The 25,520-nt window shown below is 24.2% G+C and overlaps 1 protein-coding gene across 5 annotated transcripts in view; it reads left to right on the plus strand.

The window, feature by feature from the left end:
* The first annotated feature begins 846 nt into the window (after positions 1-846).
* The window catches only part of LOC552608, a 48,308-nt gene continuing 23,634 nt past the window's right edge, over positions 847-25,520 (plus strand). For all 5 annotated transcript variants that reach the window (XR_407451.3, XR_407452.3, XM_006557335.3 and 2 more), the window contains exon 1: positions 847-2,196. Coding sequence is in view for 3 of the 5 variants with exons in the window: in XM_006557335.3 (XP_006557398.1) it covers positions 1,923-2,196 (274 nt within the window). In the remaining 2 variants the exon portion in view is untranslated. The remainder of the gene's footprint in view (positions 2,197-25,520) is intronic.

The following is a 25,520-nucleotide window of genomic DNA, read 5'->3' on the forward strand; positions in this document are numbered from 1 at the left end:
CTATTAATTATGCAGTTTTCATAAAAGTCGAGATTCATTATTCGATGTTACAAAATTGGAGAAATATCCCTTCGATCGATAAAACCATTTGTGCAGCGATAATACGATTTTTATCGATAACTTTGACAAGTTTGATCATTTGCTATATTTTGCAATACTTTTCCGTGGGGAGTAATGATTGATGCGAATCGAGACGAAAAAGGAAGAAAAACGTGACAACTGTGTGAAAAATATCGGTGAAAATTCAAAAGTTCAAATCGAGCTCAAAGAGATTAAGAAAAAAACCTTTTATTACATCGAACAACTGACAAACGTGTGAAAGAACGCCGATTCTGAGCGATACGTATATTAGAAAGACGCCTTGAACTATAGAAACGGAGATTGAACAATAGTAGATACGTGACGCGAATGTGTGTTGCATGTGTGAAAGATTGAGCCCTGCAGACAAGAGACTACGAATTCGTCTCTCACGAATTTTTTTGAAGTTTAAGCTTAAAGTGTATATAGTATATATATATATCAAAAAAATCAATTTTTCAATCTTTGTATCTTATTTGAAAGTTTGAATATGATAAAAGCACTTGATTATAATAAAAAAAATCTATAGTAATTCTTTGTATTGCATATATAATTTCTAATAAACTCTTTACAGAAAATTTCAATTTTAAAAAAATAAAGTATCACAGTATTGTTAAGATAAAAGAATAAAATATATTTATATTTGTACAGAATTTCCACTAAAATTAGATTTTTGTTTATACCGATATTTTAGTAATATCTATTGGGTTGGCAACTAAGTAATTGCGGATTTCATTCATAGATGGCTTCAGTTGAATTTTTAGGTTTACTGGCGTAGTCCAAATGTAAAACGCATTTTGTTATTTGATAGTGTGTGATTAAATTTAAAAAGAATTTGTTTAATATCCACAATCATTTCATTTCTTTTCGATGTAATATTCTAATTAAAGAAAAAAGAAAGAAAAAAAATTATCGTTCCACAGTCGTCATTTAACGCGATCCATCTATTTATTTAGCCAGCGTATCTCGGTAAATATCGGCATAGGTTAGGTTTTCGACACGTTTTCATACAACATAACCTCATCGCCCGCTCGAAGACGTGTCGTACATTCGTGCACAGTCATGCATATTTACGTTGCTCTGCACGAAAGCAACACACATAGAACGTACGTACGTTTCGTTCCACGTTGAGGAATGACTCAGGGGCTCTGCGCCCCTGCGACGATTGCGGCTCAGGGATCAGGAGAGGGAGAGGCGAGAGGAAAGCGAAAAGCACATTGCGCAGGACGTCGGCGCCCTAGCGTTACGGCCAACCCCTGACGGATTCGGTCGTTGTTTGCCAGCTCCGTATCGCTGGCAAGTCCGCGTGGAGAGAAGACGGACGAATATACTCGCGCGGTTGTTAAAAACACATTTGTTGTTCTCTCCTTCAATTCTCATTTCATTGAAAAACGGTGAGAGGGAAAGTTTCTCTTCAGGAATCGATCTTACGTAGCGAAGAAGAAAATATAGAAGAAGGAAATAGAGCTAAGAATCTACCGTGTGTGCCTCTATTCCCATGAGTTGAAACGGCGAGGAGGAGCGGCGGTAGGTGGTGGTGACAGTGGTGGTGGTTGCGGTAAAACGTGTCCACGAACTCTTCCCCTCCCCCTCTCCCCCTCCCAGGAGCCGGTACGAGTTACAGGACGGTTAAGGGTGAATTACAGAAAAGGAAGGAGGAGGAATATTCGTCGATATTCTTCTCCACGATCATTTTTCGATCGCATCCCTTTCCGTTGGGATTGTGGTGGATACGTGCGGAGAGTTATGCGCGTGCTATCGATCACGCGGCCTGATTGCGGGGATATGTGATACCGGAAGTGGGTAACGGCAGGCTTGACCTGCGTGCAGGTGCGTACCACTGTATGCGTACATGCACAGGGGCGCGGGTAGAGCGAGAAGAGACGTGTAGAGAAGGGTCGAGAAGAGGCCGCGTGCAAGGGCCAGTCGTGAAGATGCACGCCACAGACGCCGTCGACGCGACGGCGTCCCTGCCGTCATCCACGTCCTCCGTGCCCGCCTCCAGGAGCTTGGGACACGAAGTCAGGCTCGTCCTCGTCCTACTCGTATCGTGCTGGATCGTGCAGGATCGGTCAGTGCTCGGCATGTCCGAGCCGCCCGAGCTAACCACGGCCGAAGGTAAATTTTATTCATAGTTTTTTTTCAATCATCGTGCAATGATTTGGAAAAATAAATTTCAGTCTTTTCTTGAGATTTTTTTTTTCTCTTTTCTCGTCAGAGGAGAAGATGAATTTTGAAGCTTGAAAAGAATTAAAGTATTTTAATCGTTGGGAATATTTTCTTTGAAAATAGAGCGGAGTTGTGGATAATTTTGAGGGATTGTTGGAAAAAAGAAAAATTTAGAATTAATCTAGAATAATCAACTTTTCCATCCAAGTTTTATATTTTTTTTTTCAGAAACATGAGAATTTTATGGATATAATTAATTGTAATATTTTTTTGAATATAAATAAATCGAGAGAGAAAAAATTTATCGAAAGTCAACCGACAGGTTATTTAAATCGATCGAAGTGAACCGTGTCACTGATTACTTTTCTTCCACGTCTTCTTACGTATCGCTTTTTACCGCCGAATCGATACCCAAGCAAATATTATTCCAACATTGACGAGAAACTACGCGTGGATCGATGTCAAGATCTCTCCGTGTTTTAAGCCTTCTCGTCAGAGCAACGAAACACGTATGCATATCGGATACACAATAAGCTTTTCGCGCGATCGAGCACGAGTTATTTATCTACAATTGACCTAATATATATATATATATTTTACGAGTTTTCAAACAATATTGTCAACTCGTCGATAATCTTTAATACTTCTTTATGAGATCCGGATAACTATGCTCTTAAATGCATCGAAAAAGCATAACACGACAATTCCGTTCCAACGAGCAATTTTCACAAGTTTCATATGTTTTAAAAATTCTCATTTTTATTAATATAGGAGAAATGAAACCTCAAATACTTAATTTTAAATATTTTATGTTTTGTCATATCATATATTTTGCATATTTAAATTTAAATATATATTTACATTCATGTGACATAAATTTTAACAAAGTAGTTTTATAAAATAGGGAATGGATAAAATTATTTATTTTAATTCGGTATTAAAATATATTATTTTGCATTGTTCAGATTGTTGTCTATAAAGAACGAATATAATATTTAATTTTATTAAATCAAATTAGAAGAGAATAATGAAAGAAATATAATTTAATTAATATGTAATATTTCTGATAATTTTGAAATCTCTATTTTAAAAAATTTCAAATACTTAATTTTAAATATTTTATGTTTCGTCATACCATATATTTTGCATATTTAAATTTAAATATATATTTACATTCATGTGACATAAATTTTAACAAAGTAGTTTCACAAAATAGGGAATGGATAAAATTATTTATTTTAATTCGGTATTAAAATATATTATTTTGCATTGTTCAGATTGTTGTCTATAAAGAACGAATATAATATTTAATTATCAAATTACAAGAGAATAATGAAAGAAATATAATTTAATAATATTTCTGATAATTTTGAAATTTCTACTTTGAAAAATTTCAAATTTTATACGCTCTTTTCGTTTCAGATCATCGCCACATCATTTCTTTTTTCTATATATATATATATTCTTATTAAATTCTTATGAAATATTTTAATCGAATAACAAAATTATAATATAAATCGAATTTTTTTATTTTTCAAATTTGGAATCTCTCTTTCATTTGCATTACGTATATTAAATGCTTTGATATTTAAAAATTATTTGAAATTATAATATAAATCGAATTTTTTCAATTATCTTCCCATCTTTCTTTAAATTGTTGGAATTGATATATCTCCATCTTCTTGAACGAGACTAACGTTAGGCTCGAAAGTTCGATCATCAGTTCAAGAGGCTCGGTTTATTTCCTTTCTTCCACTTTGTGCTCTCATTTGCGTCCTTATTTCCTGGACGAATAAGCTCGAGTTTCCTCTTTCCAATCGTTAAATCCAAGCAAATTGCACCGGTAATGTCATTCCCTGAATTTCTTTAAGATCCGTCAATCTCACGTTAATCTCTTAATTTTTAGATCTCTGAAATTTATTGTCATTATTTTCCTTAATTTCGTACATATCGTAATTTATACATTCTTTTTTATTTTCAAAAATAATGAATTTAATTCATAATTTTTTTTGGAACAATAATTTGAAAAATTATATCGGATTATCTCATAATTTTAAAGATAAAAAATAAATAAAAATCATAGATAAAAATAATTATTTTATAATTTTGCATTTGTTTTTTTGTAACGTTACTTTGAATCCATATATATTTGAAATTTTTTTTTTATTTTTCTTTTTTTCTCGATAAATATTGATCTGGATACAATATTTGTATGTTGATATCAATAACAAATATTTTGAATCATCATTTATTAGAAATATTTTTAATATTATAAATATTTTGTTACATGTTAATGTTATTTTAAAATATTATAAAATATTTCATTTTTATACATTGTATAATTATAATATGATAATTATTGTCTTGAATAATAATGAATAATTAATTATGCAAATTATTTAAATATATACATAATAAATAAAATTTGTATATCAAAAGTATCTCTGAGAACATTATATAAGGTTAACTTTTATTATTTATATGAAATTTATAGATATCTACTTTTATTAAACATCAAAAAAAGAAATAATTGTTTCACATTATTTAAATTTTTATTCAAGTTGGACACTTTGAAATACTGGGACAAGATGAAAGAAATATCCAATCTTTTATTATTAGAAAAAGAAAGAATATTCAATCATTTTATTTATCCTCAGATACTTTGTTTCTCGCTTTACCCATTTATTATGCATGAAACTTGTGCAAAGTAAAAAATATAATTATATTATATTAATTAGAAATAAAAATTAAAAGGAATTGGAACATATTTTTTTAATTAGCATATCAATATTACAATAATGTGAAAATTTTATGATTTCACAATTCTATCAAAATAAAATTAAAGTAAAGATAAAATAAAGATAGAATAAAAGTAAAGATTATTGCAAATGTGGTCATAGATGCAATAATGGCAAAGATATCACGTTTTCCCTAAAAAGTGTTACAAATTTCACAATTTGTTCTCCCTAACTCAGTTCAGTTTGATCCCGACACTAAGAAAGTTATATCGATTCTTAAACAAGGAGCACTTAACTATGCTTATTGCATCCAATTTCTCCATTCTTTTCTTCGGTCTTTTATATCTGTACGTAATATTGATGTTCATTTCAAAAGCGTGTCAATTCAGTATTTAACTTTTCTCTCTCTCTCTCTTTTTTTTATAAAAATTAATATTTTTTTTGTATTCAAACTCAAATGATTTCATAATTTTTTAAAAAAGATATTATAAATTTTTATAAAAATTTCACATTATCTTTTAAATTACATTTATATCGAGAATCTTTCAAGTCAAATTGCTACGATTTTTATATTATTTGATTAAAATTTAAATGATTTTGCTTTACAAATTAAAAGTTATTTAATAAAAATAATTTGTAAGTTCATAATAATAATTTTAACGTATATAAATATCAATTTCTTAATACTTCAATCCAAATATCTTGATATTCTTTTGTGATATCTCAAATATGAAGCTTTCCTTATATTTCAAATCGAATTAAAGAAACCACATTGAAATAAAATTATCAACAATGGAATTTCGATTAATTTTCATACTTGGTTTCCAATTAATTAAATGTTCAATTTACTTATTTGGATTTATCCGAATATATCAAGACACTTGCTCTCAATTCATAAAATTAATAACAGTTCTATTAATAAAATATTTTCATCCACGAAGAAATTACGTGAATTACAATTTTGAAAAAAATTGAAATTCGAGATGCGTTACAAAAAATTGTAATAAAAAATATTCTCTGACAAAGGTAACGAAGAGACGAATAGAATAAATTGCGCCTCGTTGACTTTCCTCCGTATCGATTTCGTGGAAAACCGTTTCACGTAGAGAAACAGGCTTCTTTGATTATTCTGCAATGCGCAATAGCGCGATATAAATTCGTCTCTCTTTTTTCCCTTTCCTACGAAAAGGTCAACAATTTGAAACATCAGTTTCCAAGGTATCGAAGATCCCTTCGATCGATTCAATGGCGTCGTTCGAAATGTATTTTCCAATCAAAATATAGTTCTGTATCCGTATCCGGTCCTATTGTGCCAATAGCACAGCGGTCGTGCATCGACACATGGTTTTGGTTTCTAGTACATTTGCAAATTGCGCAAGGATAGGTTTGCAGTCTACGTTGCAGTAAAATGTGTTCCTCGTTTTATTAAATCATATTGCTTAATTAATTCGTTTAATTTACTTTGAAAGAGGCTGAATCTAATCGAGTGTTTTGATCGAGAAAAAGGAAACATGATTGTTATAGATTATTATCATTAGATTGTGGATATTTATGAAGAATTTGAATATAAAAAAATCTGTACAAGATATTAAGAATGGTATTGTATGTTAATAATACATGTTATATTTATGTTAGAATTTTTAGAAAAAATTAAAATTCATAAATTAAAAAAAAGTTTTCAAGAGATGCATTTATGTATCGAATCAGTATTTTATATTTTAATATAATGATTTCTAGTTTGAAAAATTTGTTTTTTATAAAAGTAAATTGGATAAAGATTATATTATTTGTTTGTAAAAAATTATTAGAGTTGAATATAATTATACTTTATATTTGTGTGTAATATAGAAAAAAAATGATATTTTTTTTCCTTTTCTCTTGTGAAAAATGGAGAATGAAATTTAATTTTTAAAAGTAAAATTATATCTTTGTAAATTGAAATTATGTTTTGTTACAAATTAAAAAATATGAAAATATGAGTAATAAAGATAATAAAAAAAAAATAGGAATCAAGATTAATTTATATTGGATCATTTGAAATTTTCATATTTTTGATAATTATTGTATTTTATATTTCATGAGATTAAAAAGAGAATAATTGAAAAGAATAAAAGCGTTGAATATCTACAATTCTACAATTAAAAAAAAAAATAGTTTATTGATTAATACGGAAGATATTTTTTATTTTTCTGAGTGAAAAATGTTTTTTATCAAAGAGCAAATAAAAATTATTGAGCTATCCATCACTTTTATTTATTGCTCTACTATCGCATTTCAGTCTTGAAACTTTACAAAACTTTTATTTAAAAAAGATTTAATGTTTTAAAATCTTGTGAAAACTATGTTAAACAGTTTATCTTGTAAAAGAATTTTCATCAAATTAAAATATTAAAATATAAAATAGTAATATAAAAGATGGAACTTAGTGGATAATGATAAAATTTCCATATGTTGAATATTTCTCTTTAGATCAAAAAATATTTCAAATAACAAAATAATAATCTGCTGTTACTATCTTTCCTTACCTTCTTGTTTACATAAGAATAAAAACAAGCTTTTATCCTCCATCTTTCTAGCATCTAGCCAAACACGATCGGTATCGACATTCGATTCAAGAACAATTTCAAGATGAAATTCGATCATTGGCCAGGTGATTTCGCGAGTATGGTCACAGGGGATGCCTCCTCCATATAATAATCTTGTGTTCTCAAGAGTGGCTTCGTGCCAACCGAGGCCTAAACAAATCCTAAGCAAGCTCACATTGGGTTCTTGCTTGGTTCAAATATCGATGCATGGGAGCATCAGGTTGTGAATAAATATTCGATGTCAGCCTTTATGAAGCATTCCGAAAGGCTCGTGTCATGCGAACTATTTAAAAACTGGAATTTTATCAAACGGCAAAAAAATCTCATCAACGTTAAATACGACGCAGTCGTATGTCCTACATAATTTGATTGGATGAAAAATATTCCCCTTATTATTTATGTTCCCTTTTAAAATATCGTAATGAAAGGAAAAAATTCGCCTCTACAATGATTAAGATAATTTAGGGGAAAAGTAATATTTTCGAAAAATATTACAATTTCAAATGGATGCTTCGAGATAGATGATATCTCGTTTGTATTTTCAAGCTAATGAAACATGAATATCAAAAAACATAGAAATCAAGATATCTCATCGTATATTCTCATTTTTGTTAAAATATTTCTTGTTTTATTGATTATTAGATATAATTGTTTGTTAATATTTATTTATTAGGATTAATTTCTTTTATTTTTTGCACGAGTTATTTAAAAATTTGAAATATTAAATCTATAAGTTATTATATGCTGAAAAAGTGTAAAGAATAAATCATTATGCAGTAATTACTATGCTCAATTTTAGAATACAATGACCTAGATATGTAGAAGATACCGATATTGTACTCTAGATATTGGATATTATGTTTTACGTTCTTTATTATATTTTTATTCTTTTATTTTCGTAAATAAATTTTACAGATAAAATTTACCTATAAAATTTCATTTACATTTTGCATTTTTATTTGTAGATTAAATCATAATTTAAGTTGGTTTACTTGGAGATTTATTAAATGATGCATCAATGAAAATTCACAAAAAGTTGTTTAAATATTGAAAAAACGATGAAAAAATTTTTTCTTAGAATTGGATTTATGTAATATAAAATAAAAATATTTAAGAAGTTACATTTAGAAGAAATTATTCAAATGATTACACTTTTCTGTAATCTAAAAGATTTTTGTTAGGTATTTTTATATATTTTATATTGTGAAATATAGAATATTTTTAATTTGCTACATCAATATATAAAAATAAAAAAAGAATAATGATTTGATTAGAAAAAAACTTGATTGAAATTATAAATATAAATAGAAATAGTTAAATTAAACAAATTGAACAGATCAATTAGTTAAGTGCACATTCAAATTTAATTTCTTATTCATCAAGTGACAAATCGGTCTTTTCCAAATTTAAATTACGTAAAAATATAATTTTAAAAAATTTCACGATTCGAGTGACAAAAATAAAATCTATTCAGATAATGAAAAATAATAATTTCAACTTTTTAATCATACATTCGCTGTAACGACGGTATAAAAAATTACAATTTCAGAGAAAATAATTTCGAATCGCTGCAAGAAGAATGTAAGAATGCTTAATTTAAAAACTCAGGATTCTACCGAATAAAAATAAAAGAAACGATAAAAAGTTTCTTAAATATAAAATATACATCAAGAGAAATGTGAAATGACATAAAAAACAAATTACGAATCATTGCAGGTAAATAAAAGGTAAATTTTTCTTTTCCACTTGCAAATTCTAAATCTTAATAAATCTCAAATAATCTTTTTCCCCATGTTTCATATTGGCAAAGACACACAATGAAGCCATTACATGAAATACAACATCTATCGTGGCATAATTTATCGTGAAAGCATTTAGTGTAAGCCTTGTTACCGCTAAATATATATATATATATATATATTTTACTGTGACAGTATTCTATGCAGTTCAATTAAATAGATTTTCAATTTTAATCGCACAGAACATTTAGACAGCAGCAAATGTCCCGTACTAAGCTCGAACAGAGTACGCGATGTCACGGCATCATTCAGCACAAATTCATACAAATATATTCAAACATTTGCAAACTCAAACACAAACATATTCAAACGTTCAACTTTTAAATATCCACAAATGTGTATAAAACGTGTTCTATAAGTCACATTTCCATTAGATTGTTTTGCAGAAAATTGTTTGTGAAAATTTTATAAACATAATAAAAAATAGAAATAAATAATAAATAATTTGTCTTTATATTTTCTTCTGCATTTTATAAAAAATATTAATTTTATATAAATTTTTGTATATTTTCTATAAATTATAAATTTTTGCAATATAATCAGATTTTTAAAAAATATAAATTCAAAATATGGATCAAAATTATAATTAATCAACTAGTTTTAAATTTTAAAGAAAATTATATTTCAATAATTTCATGATATAAATCTATTTTAATTTGTCAATATCGAAAAATAACTCGTTATTATTTTTTAAATTTTATGAAATTGTGCACAGACATTTGCAAAGAAGTTATAATAATAATTAAAAGATCCAAATTTACATATCGATAATCAATTATTAGAAGGACTATTCATAAGCTTTTGTTTAATATCATATAAAATTAGTTATAGTCGATATAGATGTACATAGAAAACTATTTACAAATATGTACAAACTGATCTATATATCATTACGTGCAAAGACATGGAGAGAGTCAGTTTCGTGACACTCGTGCGTGCAAGGATTACCTTGGTAAGAATTGAGCTTACCCCGTCGTGTATAATCGATATAAAATGATATTATATCGCCAACTATCACAAAGCTGGCACCCTTGAATTTCTGTGACGCAGTTCGACGCCAATATCGCGTCGCGTAGTGCGTTCATCACGGACAATTAGATGAGTCACCTTTGTGCATCGTAATTGCACGGAGAGAGCCACTACTCTTTCCGATATCTCCCGTCGAAGCGAACGATATACCATATAAAAAAGATGATAATGATGAAGAGGCCGTGCTCTCACGTACGTGACAGTATATACTTTGTACACGAATCTCTGCGTTTTTTTTTTTTTTTTCTTAATTAATAAGTCGCTCAGTGGCCGCTTAGAAGGACATTCCTTTTGTTTTTTTTTTTAAATCGCTGCAACCCCCTTCTCATTGCTTTTTTCATTTTCGTATTGGGCTTCCAAATTTTAATTGTTTAAAATCTGAATATTCGATTCATCTCGAGCTCAATATTTATACCGATTTTCGTGAAATTTTATAAATTGTATGTATATGTAATTTATTTAGATTGACAAGAATTGCACGTGTTTTAAATTTTCATTATAGGCTCAAATTCTTACTTGATTAGTCCAATTTTTAAAAATTATTTTTTATATAGTCTCAACAAAATTTAAATCGTTTTTTTTCATTCTTAAAAAAATTATTATCGCTATACAATAATTTTGCATTAAAAGTATTTTGTGAAAAGTGATTCTATTTCCATTTCACTTTCAAGTAATTTATATCTTAAAGAATAATATTATTTAACAAATAAGACTTAACATTTTTGTTTATTTTGGTCTTTTTGAATTAATCTCTGTATGTAAACATATATTTATAAAAATTTGATTTTTTAATGAATTCTTACAATATTAAAAATATTATAATTATTGTCCTTATCTTTCTTCTATCTTTTTTAAATCGATATATATACTATTTATTTTTGAAAAAATATCAGAATAAAATAAAAGTAGAAAATAAAAGTTTTTTATGACAATATTGTTTCGAATATATTTTATTATTAGAGGAAAATTCTCATACATGAAAATTAAGATTGCTTATAACGCAAATTCATATTTACCTAATCCATGTTATATGAGAATTTATTAGATATTATATAAAAGTATTACAATATTAATTTTATTTATCGAGAAATATATAATTTATTTGATCTATTGTATATAAACAAATATTGGAAATATAACAATAATTCTAAAGTTTACACGCATGAAGTTGAAAGTCGACGAGCTAATCAAAAGTTTAAAAGTGCTAATTAAATCACCTTGTTCTAAACTTTGTTGAAAATGACAAAACTTATCAAATTTTCAGCGTTATAAGTTATCTGGAAATTACTTTTCTTCCACTTTTATGGAAATCATCTCGATTCGGCAAATATGATAAACTTTTAATTAATCAAAGTTTACGATATATTTATTACTTCTTGTTTCTTTTCTTCTTTTTTTTTTTTTCGGATTTACGACGAACTGATTAAGTCGTTCATTCGTTCCCTTTGATTTCTATGCGTCCGCCAAGTTTTTTTCCATGTCGTCTATCGATCTTCGAATATGGTGGCATATTTCTGGCATAGATGAACACAAAGTTTTCTTTTTTTTTTTCCCCCCTTTCCTTTCTTTGTAATATTCAGTGTACTATAGATAAAGAGAATCAATACAAAGTCCTTTTGAATTCTTTTTTTGCTACTTGTCAAGAAAAGTTGCATTATAAATTTCACATTTTTTTAATCTTTTTTTTTCTTATATGTATAAAGTTTATCATAGTATTTTGTATTTTATTTTTCTTTCTTTATTTTTTATATTTTAATTACAATTAAAATATATTTTTTTCTTCTTCATAAATTTGATATTATTCAAGTTAATTATTCAATGTAACGAAAGTTGATGAACTCGATTCAGTTGGATTGTAAAATTGATTTTCCATAAAAGTTGAAGTACATATGTGGAAATATGTACGCCTTTTACGAGTTTCGTCGTCATAAAAGGCGATTGTGAAACTCGAACAATCTAATCAAATGTGTTTTTTATTTTTGTTGCAGTTTATCGATAGTTTTTTTTGAAGAATTTATTTATGATCGTTTAAAAAAAATGAAATTCACTGCTTCAAAGAATTACATCATAAATGAAATATTTTTCGCTTTAATTACTGTGGAATAATTACTATAAAAATAAAAAAGTTATATATATTTTTTAATAAGTTTTATTTTTTAAAGTTATATTTATACAAAAAATTAATATCGTACACAAGAATCGAAAAAAGTTAATTTCTTTTTTTTTTTATAAAACAAAAAAGATTTTAAATTGTAAAACTTTTAAAATTTATATAATATTATATAATATTATATAATTTATATTTTTATCCTTATAAAAATTTTACAAGAATACGTTTCTAAATTATAAAACTAATAAAAATAAAGCAGTTTTTTTAAAGAAAAAAGAAATTTGAAAAAAAATAAAATCTTTACAATTGATGTTCTTTAGAATAAAAATTAAAATATTAAATTAAATGGATTTAAAAAGAATGGAATTAATGGAATAAAATTAAAAAAAAATAATAATAACTCTAAAAATATAAAGAAAGAGAGAGAATAGACGCTTTTTTAAAAGAAAATGATTTATTTTATAGAAATCTCAAGAAAAATCCTTTCTTTTTATAAAGAAGAATGAAAAAAAAAAAACACGATATAAAGAAATCGTAGAATCAAAAGAATTTCACATATTTTAATCTCACGAAAAAAGAAAATTACATTAATTACAAATAATTGAGATCATTGATCCTCAAATATTTTAATCTTTCGCATCTGACGCGTAGGAGGTTGCCTTCTTTTACTTGCCTTTAAAAGAATATTGCTTTGATTATAAGAAAGATTTATTTTGGGATAAGGATTTGCCAGAAAAACATGTCGTAACATTTAATTAATCACGAGATATCCCCATGATTACATAAAAATTGCATCCACTTTTTGTCAAGTGGTAATTAGAACGTGCCCTGAGGTTGCTTCGTTTTAAAATACACCGTTGAAATTCTTACAGATCTCAGACCAGCAGGTAATAGATATATATATATATAGATTTTTCTTACTGCATGGAAAACGAGTTTTAACTATCGTAGGGTGTAATTAAAAGCACATTGTCCGCAATACTTCGATTGCTTTTTATTTCACAGTTTATTTACCTCAATTGTGTATCGTGCTAATCTTATTTCTCGCCTATTTTTTCTTCAACTCGTAAAAACAATTTATTTCATTTCATTCTTCTTTTTCTTAAACTAATAATAATATAAATGAATGATTTGTAATGTGGTTGATTTGGAGAAAAATTTATGCTTCTTTTGTTTAAAATGTATAAGATTGAAAAAATTATTTTTTTGAATAATTTTTCTTTTGGCAAAAAAGAGAATTTTTATATTATAAGGCAAAATTTTATTGCCTTTTTCTTTCTTTTATCAATTAAAGTAAATATTCTATGAAAATGTTATTTTTAGAAAATAATAATTTTTTAATATATGAGAAATGTGAATTTCTTGAATTTATTATTGTTTTCTTTTTTTTTTTTTTTTTTTTCATTTTTTTCTTTCATCAATAAATGTAATCTAATTTATGAAAAATACATAAAGATGAAATTTTAAATTTTCATATAAGAAAATGAAATTTCTTTTAAAAAATTTAATTTTCCAATATTTTTTAACAGAAAAATGTAAATTTTTTATTAAGTTTGTTTTCTATTCTTTTCTTTCTTTTCTTTTCATTATCATTAATATATTTCAGTTTGTGAAAAATAGATAAAAATATATTATATATAAATTATATAATAATTAAAGTTTTTAAAATATATAAATATATACATATATATAATATATATTTTTTTACAGAAATGATTCTTTCATCTAATTAAAATTTTTGAAATATTTATTTTGATTTTAGTTTCTCAGGACAATTTCCAATCATTATTACTTTTTTGTCTAGATTTATATATAAATTTATACATTTATAAATCAAATCAAATTTATGCTTTATATTTTATAAATATATGCAAATGTCGAAAACTTTGATCTTTTATGCATGATGTATTTTCTTACTAATCAAGTTAAAAAATTTCTGTTACTTGAATTGAAGTTGGCTCAAAAACATATCAAACATATTTGAACTCTTCTTCTTGTTTCAAATTTCAAATCCAGTCCAAAAATTTCTGCTACTTAACTCGAAAATATACATATTATTATTCTTTGATTCTTATTCTTGAATTCTTCTTCTTGTTTCAAATTTCAAATCCAGTTCAAAAATTTCTGCTACTTGAACTTGACTCGAAAATATATATATTATTCTTTGATTTTTATTCTTGAATTCTTCTTCTTGTTTCAAATTTCAAATCCAATCCAAAAATTTCTGCTACTTGAACTTAACTAGAAAATATACATATTATTCTTTGATTCTTATTCTTGAATTCTTCTTCTTGTTTCAAATGTCATCTATTTTTGTATACTTTACTAGTTAAATCATTTCTTTCATTAGTTAAAACTTTTTTCTAATATGTAATTAATAAAGATAATTAACCACTTTATATTTAATCATTTTATGATCAATATTGTATTTATATAAAGAGATAGAAAGACCTGTTTCGTACAGACAAAGTTTTGCAGATTATTTATAAAATATATCTGGTAATGGTGTGCTTATAAAAGAAATAAATGAATTAGAAATTAAAATTAGAAAATTAAAAAATTAGGAGAATAACAAAAGAAAAAGAAAAATATTGTTATATACATATATTCAATATATGTATATAAATATTAATTTGTTATTATATATTAACTTCAAAAAGAATGAATTTATTAAATATAAATAAAAGATAATTATCTCTTATTATTTTAAGTAATAAATAATATACATAAATTTGAAATTAGTTATTGTATTTATTATTCTATCTATATGTTATTATATTTGCTATTTAAAAAATATAATAAATTTATTTTTTAAACGAATCTTAAATTATAGTGAAAAATTACAGTAAATTATTATATTTTATTTACAAAGAATTATATTTTTTTTATTAATAATTATTAATGAAATGAAATTTATTTTTATTTATTATTTTTCTTATTTCTAAAAAATTATATCAATATCCAAAATTTATAACATAATGTAAATTGAGTAATTATTTCTGATAAAATATGATGTAAATAATATTTTAAATCTATACTGATGTAAATCTATATATATATAACTAATTTCAAATTTATGTGTATTATTTTATATTTAAAATAATAAGAGATAATTATCTTTTATTTAATATATTTAACAAATTCATCCTTATTGAAGTTAAAAACTTAATTTATTTAATAACTACCTCGTTATGTCTGTTATTCTACGTTCCATTTCATTCGCTTTTTGTTTGCTATTCGTTAGAAAGGTGAATGGTCGAGAAGTAAAAAACGTAAAGACACTGCAGTCTGCACTGCGGACTCACGTGCACAAGCAAACTTCCCGCTTAAAGTCAGAAGCCGTAGTTACATTCTCTGGAACATTCTGTTAGACTTGACTGAACCAGTTACGAATTTGACAGTGATAACAAACAATGATGGTTACGAAGTCTCATTGATTCCAGAATTAAACCATTATATAAAATTTCACGAAGGAATTTGATCTTTCTTTTTTATCTTCTATTTCCTTTCGATACACGATTGTAATTGTGATCTCAAATTTTATTTATGTTAAGCTATCATATCATTTATTTTGATTTCTCGATTTTTATTATCCTTTTTTTTATATACTTAATTATTTTTATAGTAATGGAACAAATAAAGAATAATTGAAACTTAATAGAAATATAATAATATAATAAAAATTTCTTATTTTAAAAAAGAATAAAAACTTTTTATCTTTATTTTTTAAATTAGATACTATTGCAATTTAATAATATTTATTAATAAAAATAGTTAGAAGATTTATTATATTTTTTAAAAAAATTCAAGTTCTTTTATATAAAAAAATTCATATTTTTATCATTCTTTTATAAATAATTTTAATATAAATAATATGAATATTATTTTTAAATAAATTTTTAAAACCATTCTTTAATGGTTATTTTATTAAATCTTTTATAAAAATTTTAAATTATTTCAATTTATTGTAATATTATTTAATTTTTTATTTTAAATAAAGAGATACTTTAATATAAATAATATTCTTTATCTTAAATTTTTAAATTTCTTATAATTTTACAATTTGTTACAATATTATTCATTTTTTAAATATTTTATTTTCCATTTTTCCCTATTGAAACACAAAATAAACTTAAAAATTATTACAATCTCATAAATATTTTCTAAATTGCAAACTAATGCTGTATTCCCAATGAAGATCGAATTAAAAATAATCAATATTCTCATTAATTGTATGGCACGATGATTACGTTCTCTTAGATCACGTTACATCGATGATTGTTACATCAAATGTAACAAGTTCTTGAATGTATTACGATCGAATTAGTAATTTTGTTTTCATCGACTTTATACAATCAATCGCAACGTGTGCAAATTTCATATAGAAATTTCAGAATGCTTCGAAATTACGAAAAATAAATATTTCAAATATTAAATTATACAGCTGAGAAATCAATTTATAACGGTAATCAATAATCACGATAAATGGGAAATATAATATTTAAATTTTCGAATAAAAAGAGTCTTGCCCATTAAAATGCATTTATTTCAAGTTATGCAACTTAATGTGGCACACATTTTCTTGCGTAATGTATTACTTAATGTTATGTAATGCATTACTGTAAGAGCACAAGTTCATTCACGAACACGAAAATCGAAAAAGAACGCCCGGCCTCCCTGCTTTTAAATTAATTCGTTTTCTGCTCGTAGTTGCAGATGCAATTAATGAGCGACATTAATTCTTTTCTTCTCAAAAATTTCAAGTTTGATTTTTTTTTTAGATTTAAAATTGTATAAATTATTGATCTTAACAAAAATTTATTAAAATTGTTAAAATTGTTAAAATAATTGAGAAATTAAAGTGAAAAAAAATTTTTTATAAAAACGAGAAATAAGAGAAATATTATTTTCAAATTTAATATATCTTTTTCACTAGATTTTTCTTCCAAAATTTCTCTTAGAGGATAAATAAATTATTTTAGAATTATTGAAATAAAAAATTTTCTTACTTTGAAATTGTAAAAATATTATCTATAAGAATACAAAATTTTAATAAATTTTTTTCGTTTTCTGCTCGGTTGCAGATGCAATTAATGAGCGACATTAATTCTTTTCTTCTCAAAGCTCAAAAATTTCAAGTTTGATTTTTTTTTTTTTTTAGATTTAAAATTATTGAGCATTGATCTCAACAAAAATTTATGCTAATATTAAAATTGTTAAAATAATTGAGAAATTAAAGTGGAAAAATATTTCGTATAAAAACGAGAAATAAGAGAAATATTATTTTCGAATTTTTATAATATATCTTTTTCACTAGATTTGAATGATTTTTCTTCCAAAATTCTTAGAGGATAAATAAATTATTTTAGAATTATTGAAATAAAAAATTTTCCTACTTTGAAATGTTATCAACAAAATTTTAATAAATTTTTTTCGTTTTCTGCTCGGTTGCAGATGCAATTAATGAGCGACATTAATTCTTTTCTTCTCAAAAATTTCAAGTTTGATCTTTTTTTTAGATTTAAAATTGTATAAATTATTGAGCATTGATCTTAACAAAAATTTATGCTAATATTAAAATTGTTAAAATAATTGAAAAATTAAAAGTGAAAAAATATTTTGTATAAAAACGAGAAATAAGAAAAATATTATTTTAGAATTTTTATAATATATTTTTCACTAGATTTGAATGATTTTTCTTCCAAAATTCTTCTTAGAGAATAAATAATTTTAGAATTATTGAAATAAAAAATTTTCCTATTTTGAAATTGTAAAAGAATAAGAATACAAAATTTTAATAAATTTTTTTTATCGAAAACAATAATTTTTTAAAATGTAAACAAAATGTGTTTTTGAAATGAGCTATATTAAAAATATATAATGTTACAATGATTACTCCATCTCTATCATTTCATCATACTTTCTTACGTTTAGCACGAAAATATCATACTTCTTTCGTAAGCAATTCGCATACGTTGTATAGCCTTTCTCCGCGTGATTTTGCAATCAATTTTTTACCCGTAGAACTTATATATTTCCATTATAATATAATTATAATATTTCCAATAAACCATTAAAACGATGAATATTTTAGATTTTTTACTCTTTTTTTTTTATATCTAACAATTTTTCTATAAATATTTTAATTTTTATTATTTTAGAACAAAGTAAAGGAAATTATTGTTAAATTTATATATTGATCGAATAATATTTAAATGTTCTATTACAAGCAGAGTATATTAAATTAATTTCATCAATTTCATTTATATATAACTTATAGATGTAGAGTATTATATATATTATGTATCATATATCCAAATAGATACTATATTATATAAATAGAGATACTTATAATTATAAGTATATTTTATAAGTTATAATTCCAATTAAAAATTTAAAATAAAATTAAGAAATGTTTCATGCTGAAAAAAGTTTAGAATTAAAATTAGTAGTTGCTTATTAAACTCTTATGAAATCTTAATAAAGAATCATCAATAGTTTCCAGTCAATTAAAAAAAGAATCTTTTCCCTTAAAAGATATTTTTCTTTCTTAATAAGATAATACAAGTTAATTGATGATAATGGATGATTAATGGAGAATCAAATTAAATGACCACTATTAATTATTAAGGGATGTTATCAGTTGAATATCATCGATAAGAGAAAAACTAAAATCGTTTACCATTCAATCAAATGAATAAAAAGGAAAGAAGATTTATTCGATGATTTACAAAAGTTTTCAATATGCAAATAAAGGGAGGAAATTATATCAAGTGCATTGCTTACAATTAGACTTTGAAACAATCCCTCTTATACCTTTTCAATTAAAATATTTTGCATCTTTTTTCTCGAGATATTGTAACATTTAAAATTCAATACACTCTTTGACTTTTAAATAAGATTAAAATATGCTATTTAGAGATCTATTGAATAGTTGAAATAAAAATGACTGAATTCTTATAGCTTTATTGAAAATAATATTAAGAGAAAGGAATTTTTACCATAAATGGATGATAAATTTAAAATATTTCATTAACTTATTCTTTTTATTTTTTATATTTTATATTGAATTTTTCATGAGAGATTATTTGCTTCTAACTTTTTCAAAAACTATATTAATAATATAAAAAAAGCATTTCAATTTTATATTCATTAAAATACACAATTTTCTTTTTATATATCATATAACAAAACGATTGGAACAATATTATTCAAGTAATATTCTGTAAACTTTAATTGATAACAATTTATAGATTTATTAAGATCTGTTTTATCTTTATTAATAAGGTCATAAAGAAAATAATGAAAAGAACAGTTTTTACGTGTACGTTTTCAAAATATCAGAAATAGAATATGTTGGAAGAAAGATTACATATTAAAAAATATTTATACTCGAGGTTGTTTCGAAAATAGAGAAGAGAACGGCGGAATAAGAAAAGTATGAAATCTGCGACACAAGATTGGTAGGTTTGAGCGCACACGAATTATTCACGAAACTCTTCTCGCTGTAAACCATTTCCTCGAAATAATGACATTCATAATTTATAGTCCCCGATCTTGGCCGATGAGTTGGATGAAATATTCAAGATAAAATCAACTGAAGATACTTTGTTTTGAGATTCGTGATTTTAAAATATTAAAAATATATTTAAATTGAGATATATTTCTATATTATTTTTTTATCATGTAATTTTTAAAATATAATATAATAATTAAAAATAAAAGTTGTCTCTTATAGGAATGGAGAAAAAAATGTACATTAAAAAGAAATATTTGAAATGGAAAATTACATGATATGTAAAAATTAAATAGTGAAAAAATAAATAAAGTTTAAATTACGACATTTTAATCTTTGTTTCTCGATTTTTTAACTGCATACATAGAAATGAATTATAAAATAATATAATATACAGTATAAATATGCAATATAATGCAAATAATAAATTCATATTTTATATTTAATTAAATAAAAATACATTTCATATTTAATTAATGAAACAAATTTTGACGATGCTATTTTACAATGATATAAAAGATCAGTAAATTAAATGGAATTAAAAAACTTTAAAAGTATTTTGAATTTATTTATTTTAAATTAATACAACAAATATAAAAATCAATCTAAAAAAATTAATATATTAAAATGAAAGAATTTTTTTTTTGATTTCTTTTATTTATATGTATTAAACAAATAAATTAGGAAGAAAAAAATTAGAAATAAGTGTAACAAGAAGAAGGAATTGGCAAGAAACACAAAGTACTTCAGAAGTGCTAAGTAAAGAAGTACTGTTAACTATATACAGTTATCGAAAATACTTGTGTCAAGATAAACCTTTTAGGTTTTCTATTCGATGTGAAGTAAATATCGTTCCATATTTACCTACATCTCGAAAGAAATAGAGAGAAGCGTGAAAATTTATTTAAAAAACATTTCGAGCAAAAATCACTCGCTGATACTTTTTCTCTGCAAATCGATACATAATGGCGGATTTTTAATCCACAAATGGAATAAGCGATTTGTCAAAAGTGATTTGTCAAAAAAAAATTGATAAGTTTTTTTTCTTTCACAATTCTTGTAAAAACTTTAGCGAGGACAACGAACTTGGTTTAAATTAGTCCTCTAATTTCTTTTCAGATGGGTTGGCAGATGTGTGATGTCAAACCGCAGCTATCTGTTGCATAAATTGCCACAAATACTAATGGAATATTTAAATAGAAATATTTAAACCTTTGTATAGAGACACATAGGGAAGGATTGGATATTTGAAAATTCGTAAAGGATAAAATCTATTTCCACAGAAATCCATTAGTGGTAATTAAATACTGTATGTCTTGTAAGATTATCTGCTAGCTCGTTAAAGGAAATCTCTTAGGAAAGTAAACTCCTCTTGTTATCACCTTCTGTTTCTCGGATCATTTAAATCGAGTTGTCTTGATCTAGAAAATTTAATTGCAATCAAGGACAAGTCTTTAAATATGAAAGACCGAGATAACAATTAAATTTAATATCATATTTATTTTTAAATTTTATATTGCGAATTACTTTAAAAATCATCTTAAGTTTCATTTTAGAAAAAGACGGAAGAAGAAAAATTATTATTAATAAAAAATATGTAATTAATAAAAAAGAAGAAGATAGATTATAATGATTTTTTGATTATGTTCTTAGAAAATAAATTATTGAATGATACTGGCTTTTCAAAAAGAGAGATCATTTTATAAATAAGAATAAGTAAATTAAAAAAGAAAATTTTACTTTAATTTATAATTATCAAAGATCATTTGCCAATTACTTTTACAATATTTTTTATTTTTTTACTGATGAAATTGCCAATTTTTCATAACAAAATCTATTATATCGAATCATGAAATATTTATATAACTTTTTTTATTAGGAGAAAACTGCTTTATATTCAATCAATGTTAATCGATAACAGAATCTTATTATATGTAAAAATTTAAAACAGAAATAATTAAAAAAAAAATATATCTAAAAAGATACTTTTCTTTTATTCAACATACAAAAAAAAAAAAAAGAAACAATATTGATCGTAATTTACTAAAAATTCTATTCTACATCTATTATACACTTTTTTTCACACTCATTTTCATCTTACAAACCAGCTATTCTTAAGCGAAGAATCGTTTTCTTTTCTTCTCGAGTATAAAAGCAAAAATAGAAGACAAAAGAAGGAAAAAAAGAAAAATAAAAAGAATTGCGTAGGAAGAAAAAAGGATTGAAAATAATTCTAAAGCAAGAGATCACATCGTTTCGAGAAAGGGGGTTGTTTTAGATGGTGGCGTGACAGGCGCACGATGATGATTATCGTTTCTCACGCAACATTGTAAACGCTGGTTGCACTTTTTGCCATTATCGTTATTATACGACTTTTCACACAATGAGTCGGCCCAGCCGTATGCACCAGTTTCGCGTCAATCGGGGCTAAATCGATCTTTATGGAAGCCAACCTGTCGACTGCGACACTGTCCATGTCCCGTGTCTCGTATAAAAAAAAAAAAAAAAAAAGAGAGAGAAAGAGAAAAAGCGTTGAAACTGATTTAACGAGCTATGAACCCATTAACAAAGATTTTTATCTATATTTATACCGTTAATTAACTCTGTTACAAAGTGAATCTCGAAAAAGACTTGAACAAACTGTTAAGGATAATTACATAAATTTTATCTTTATCTTTGGAGAGTTAGGATTTGAGGTTATATTCCATATTCCATGATGATACAATATTTTGATACAATATTATTTATTTATATTACACTATTATTATTATATTATTATATTACACTATTACACTATTATTATTATATTATTGTTATTATGATATTCAAATGTTGTTATATTAATTTTTTGTATGTTATACAATATATAATTATATTAATTTCATATTGTTCTATTACTGTAATATATACACTCTAAATAAAATAAAATATAATAATTTTTTTTATATCATGATACATATATAAGAATGAAATAACATAATCATATAAAATATCTTGTTTGTAATAATATTAAAAAAAAAATTTTAGATAAAAATCAAGTTTTTAAAGTATGCATATTTTAATCTATTACTTTTTCTCGTAAATTTATTACATGAAGATTATTTTTTTTTTCTAAATAAATTTTGTTATTTTTTATAAAAAAAGTTTTATAAATTTTTTATGTTAGTGTTAAATTATATAAAAAAAAAACATTAATTTTAATAAATATTTTGATTTGAATTTTATAACATTTACTATTTAAGAGATAAGAATAACTACTTTCCAGGAAAATAAAAAAACATTTGTTCGTGTTTTCCTTCATGTTTTTTATATGATGTTTTACAAAATTTAAATTAAATGTATTTCTAGAATTAATTTTTCGATAATCTTACGATAACGAATTATATAAATTCGTGTATGAAAAATTATATGATATCATTTAAAAATTCTATTTAAAAATACTTTTATATGATCTCTATTTATGAAAAATTCATAATATTAGAAATATGTGCTTTCTTCAAAATTATATTAATATAAATTATACATTTGTATTAATTTTTATTTAAAACAATTTTACATAAAAACAAATAAAATATTGAATTAGTTATTTCGTTAATATTTGTTAATTTAAAGAAATAATGATACTGAATAATCATTAAAATTTATTGACTATAATAAATGTATAAAGAATATATTTTGATCAAAATTTTTAATTGTAATGAAAAGAAAGTAATCATTTTTTTAAGAAACTTGTTTTGACTTTTTCACAATTTTATACATTGTCAAAAATTATTAGAATCGATATATGAAAAGAAATAAATAAGAAAGTAATCATAAATCATGAAATTAATATTTATAATTTGCGATAATTTCAAAAAGGAATTCAATTCAAAAAGGAAACATAATAAAAAAATAGAAAAAATAAAATTATTCTTTAAGTTTAATATTTTTATGTTCATTTTAACTTGGAAAATTGTTTATCCAATCATTTGTTGTTAAAAAGTTTTTTTAATTTTAAGATATTCATACATATTTCTAAAATAAAATTGTATGAAAAATCTCTTCTTTCTACAATGGAATAAATTTTTCATGAAATTTTATTTTCTTACATGAAAATTATTATTTATAAATTATTGGAAAAATTTAAAATGCCACTTTGTATATTAAAGAAATTATTTTTAAAATAAATATTTGCTTTAGTATTTAATTTATGGGTAAAATATTCACTGGAATATCTGTGTATAATAAAATAACAAAGAATATTTCTTTTTCAGCATGAAAATACTTGAATATCTAATTTGTGCATTATTCTGTACTTTATAAAGTCAAATACAAATGCTATATTCTATGTAAATGTATCGTCTGTTATGCAAATTAACAGCTACGATTCTTTCCAGCGTAATTCACATAACACTAAGGAATAATAACACAATTTTTCTCAAAATTCTTTCCATACGAGATTTAAGTACTTTCTTGAACTATGTATATATTATAATATGAAAGTAATTATAAATAATAAACAATAATAAACAAAATATATATATATTTTCATTTTCTAAAAAAAAATTTAAGTTGTTTGCTTTAATTTTAAAAAAATTGTTCCATTTTTGTAAACATAGTAAAAGAGTTAATTGAAAATTTTATCAATTTCAATTCTAAGAAAGTTTAAGACATAGTTACAATTTCTCTTCTGTATTTTTTTATACATTGATATATTTTAAAATTTTAATATCTAGTTTTTCATTTTTTTTTGTATGATATTTATATATGATTAAAAAAGCTCTTGCAAAGGAAATACGTACAAAGGTTAAACCAAAGACTCCTCTAATCCTGAACTTGACCTTTATAATTTTACGGCTTAGTACACAAAATCTCTAATACCAGTTCTTGTCCAAGGAATAGAAATATATATATAACGGTTGTCTAAAGAAATATTGACCAAGTTTAGCTTCACAACCTTCACCGATTTGTTCGAAAGTTCATTTACACATCTCAAAACGTCCATACAAGTATATCATCAATATATGAAATATATCAATTATTTTACTTTTAACCCTTTTATTTTATTGAAATTAATTAATTTCGTTTAATTAATTTTTGTAATATTATACAATTTGTTTTTTCTCCTTTTCATATTTTACGAATAAATAAACCTGTACATATTGATTAAAATTGAAATGAAAAATAGAATAGGATTATTTTATCATAAATTTTTAATACAAAAAATTTATATTTTTCTAGAGATAACATAAAAGTTGAAAATAAATATAATTCTCCATGGAATTCTGAAATTTACGCCACGTTGTTTTTTTCTCTTTGAAATACTTGCTGGTAAAGGCACAATTTACGCCACCTTGGGGAAAAGAAAATTCCACGAATGGAAAGATCATTGAGCACTTAGTGTCTAACGTTCGCACCTATTACGACGCAATAAATTCTCAATCATAGTAATAAAGTAATATATAAACATCCCTCGAGAGAACATCGAGTTTAAGTTAAGTTATTTTTACGATATTT

The sequence above is a fragment of the Apis mellifera genome, linkage group LG4 (assembly GCF_003254395.2).
Source record: "Apis mellifera strain DH4 linkage group LG4, Amel_HAv3.1, whole genome shotgun sequence".
NCBI lineage: Eukaryota > Metazoa > Arthropoda > Insecta > Hymenoptera > Apidae > Apis > Apis mellifera.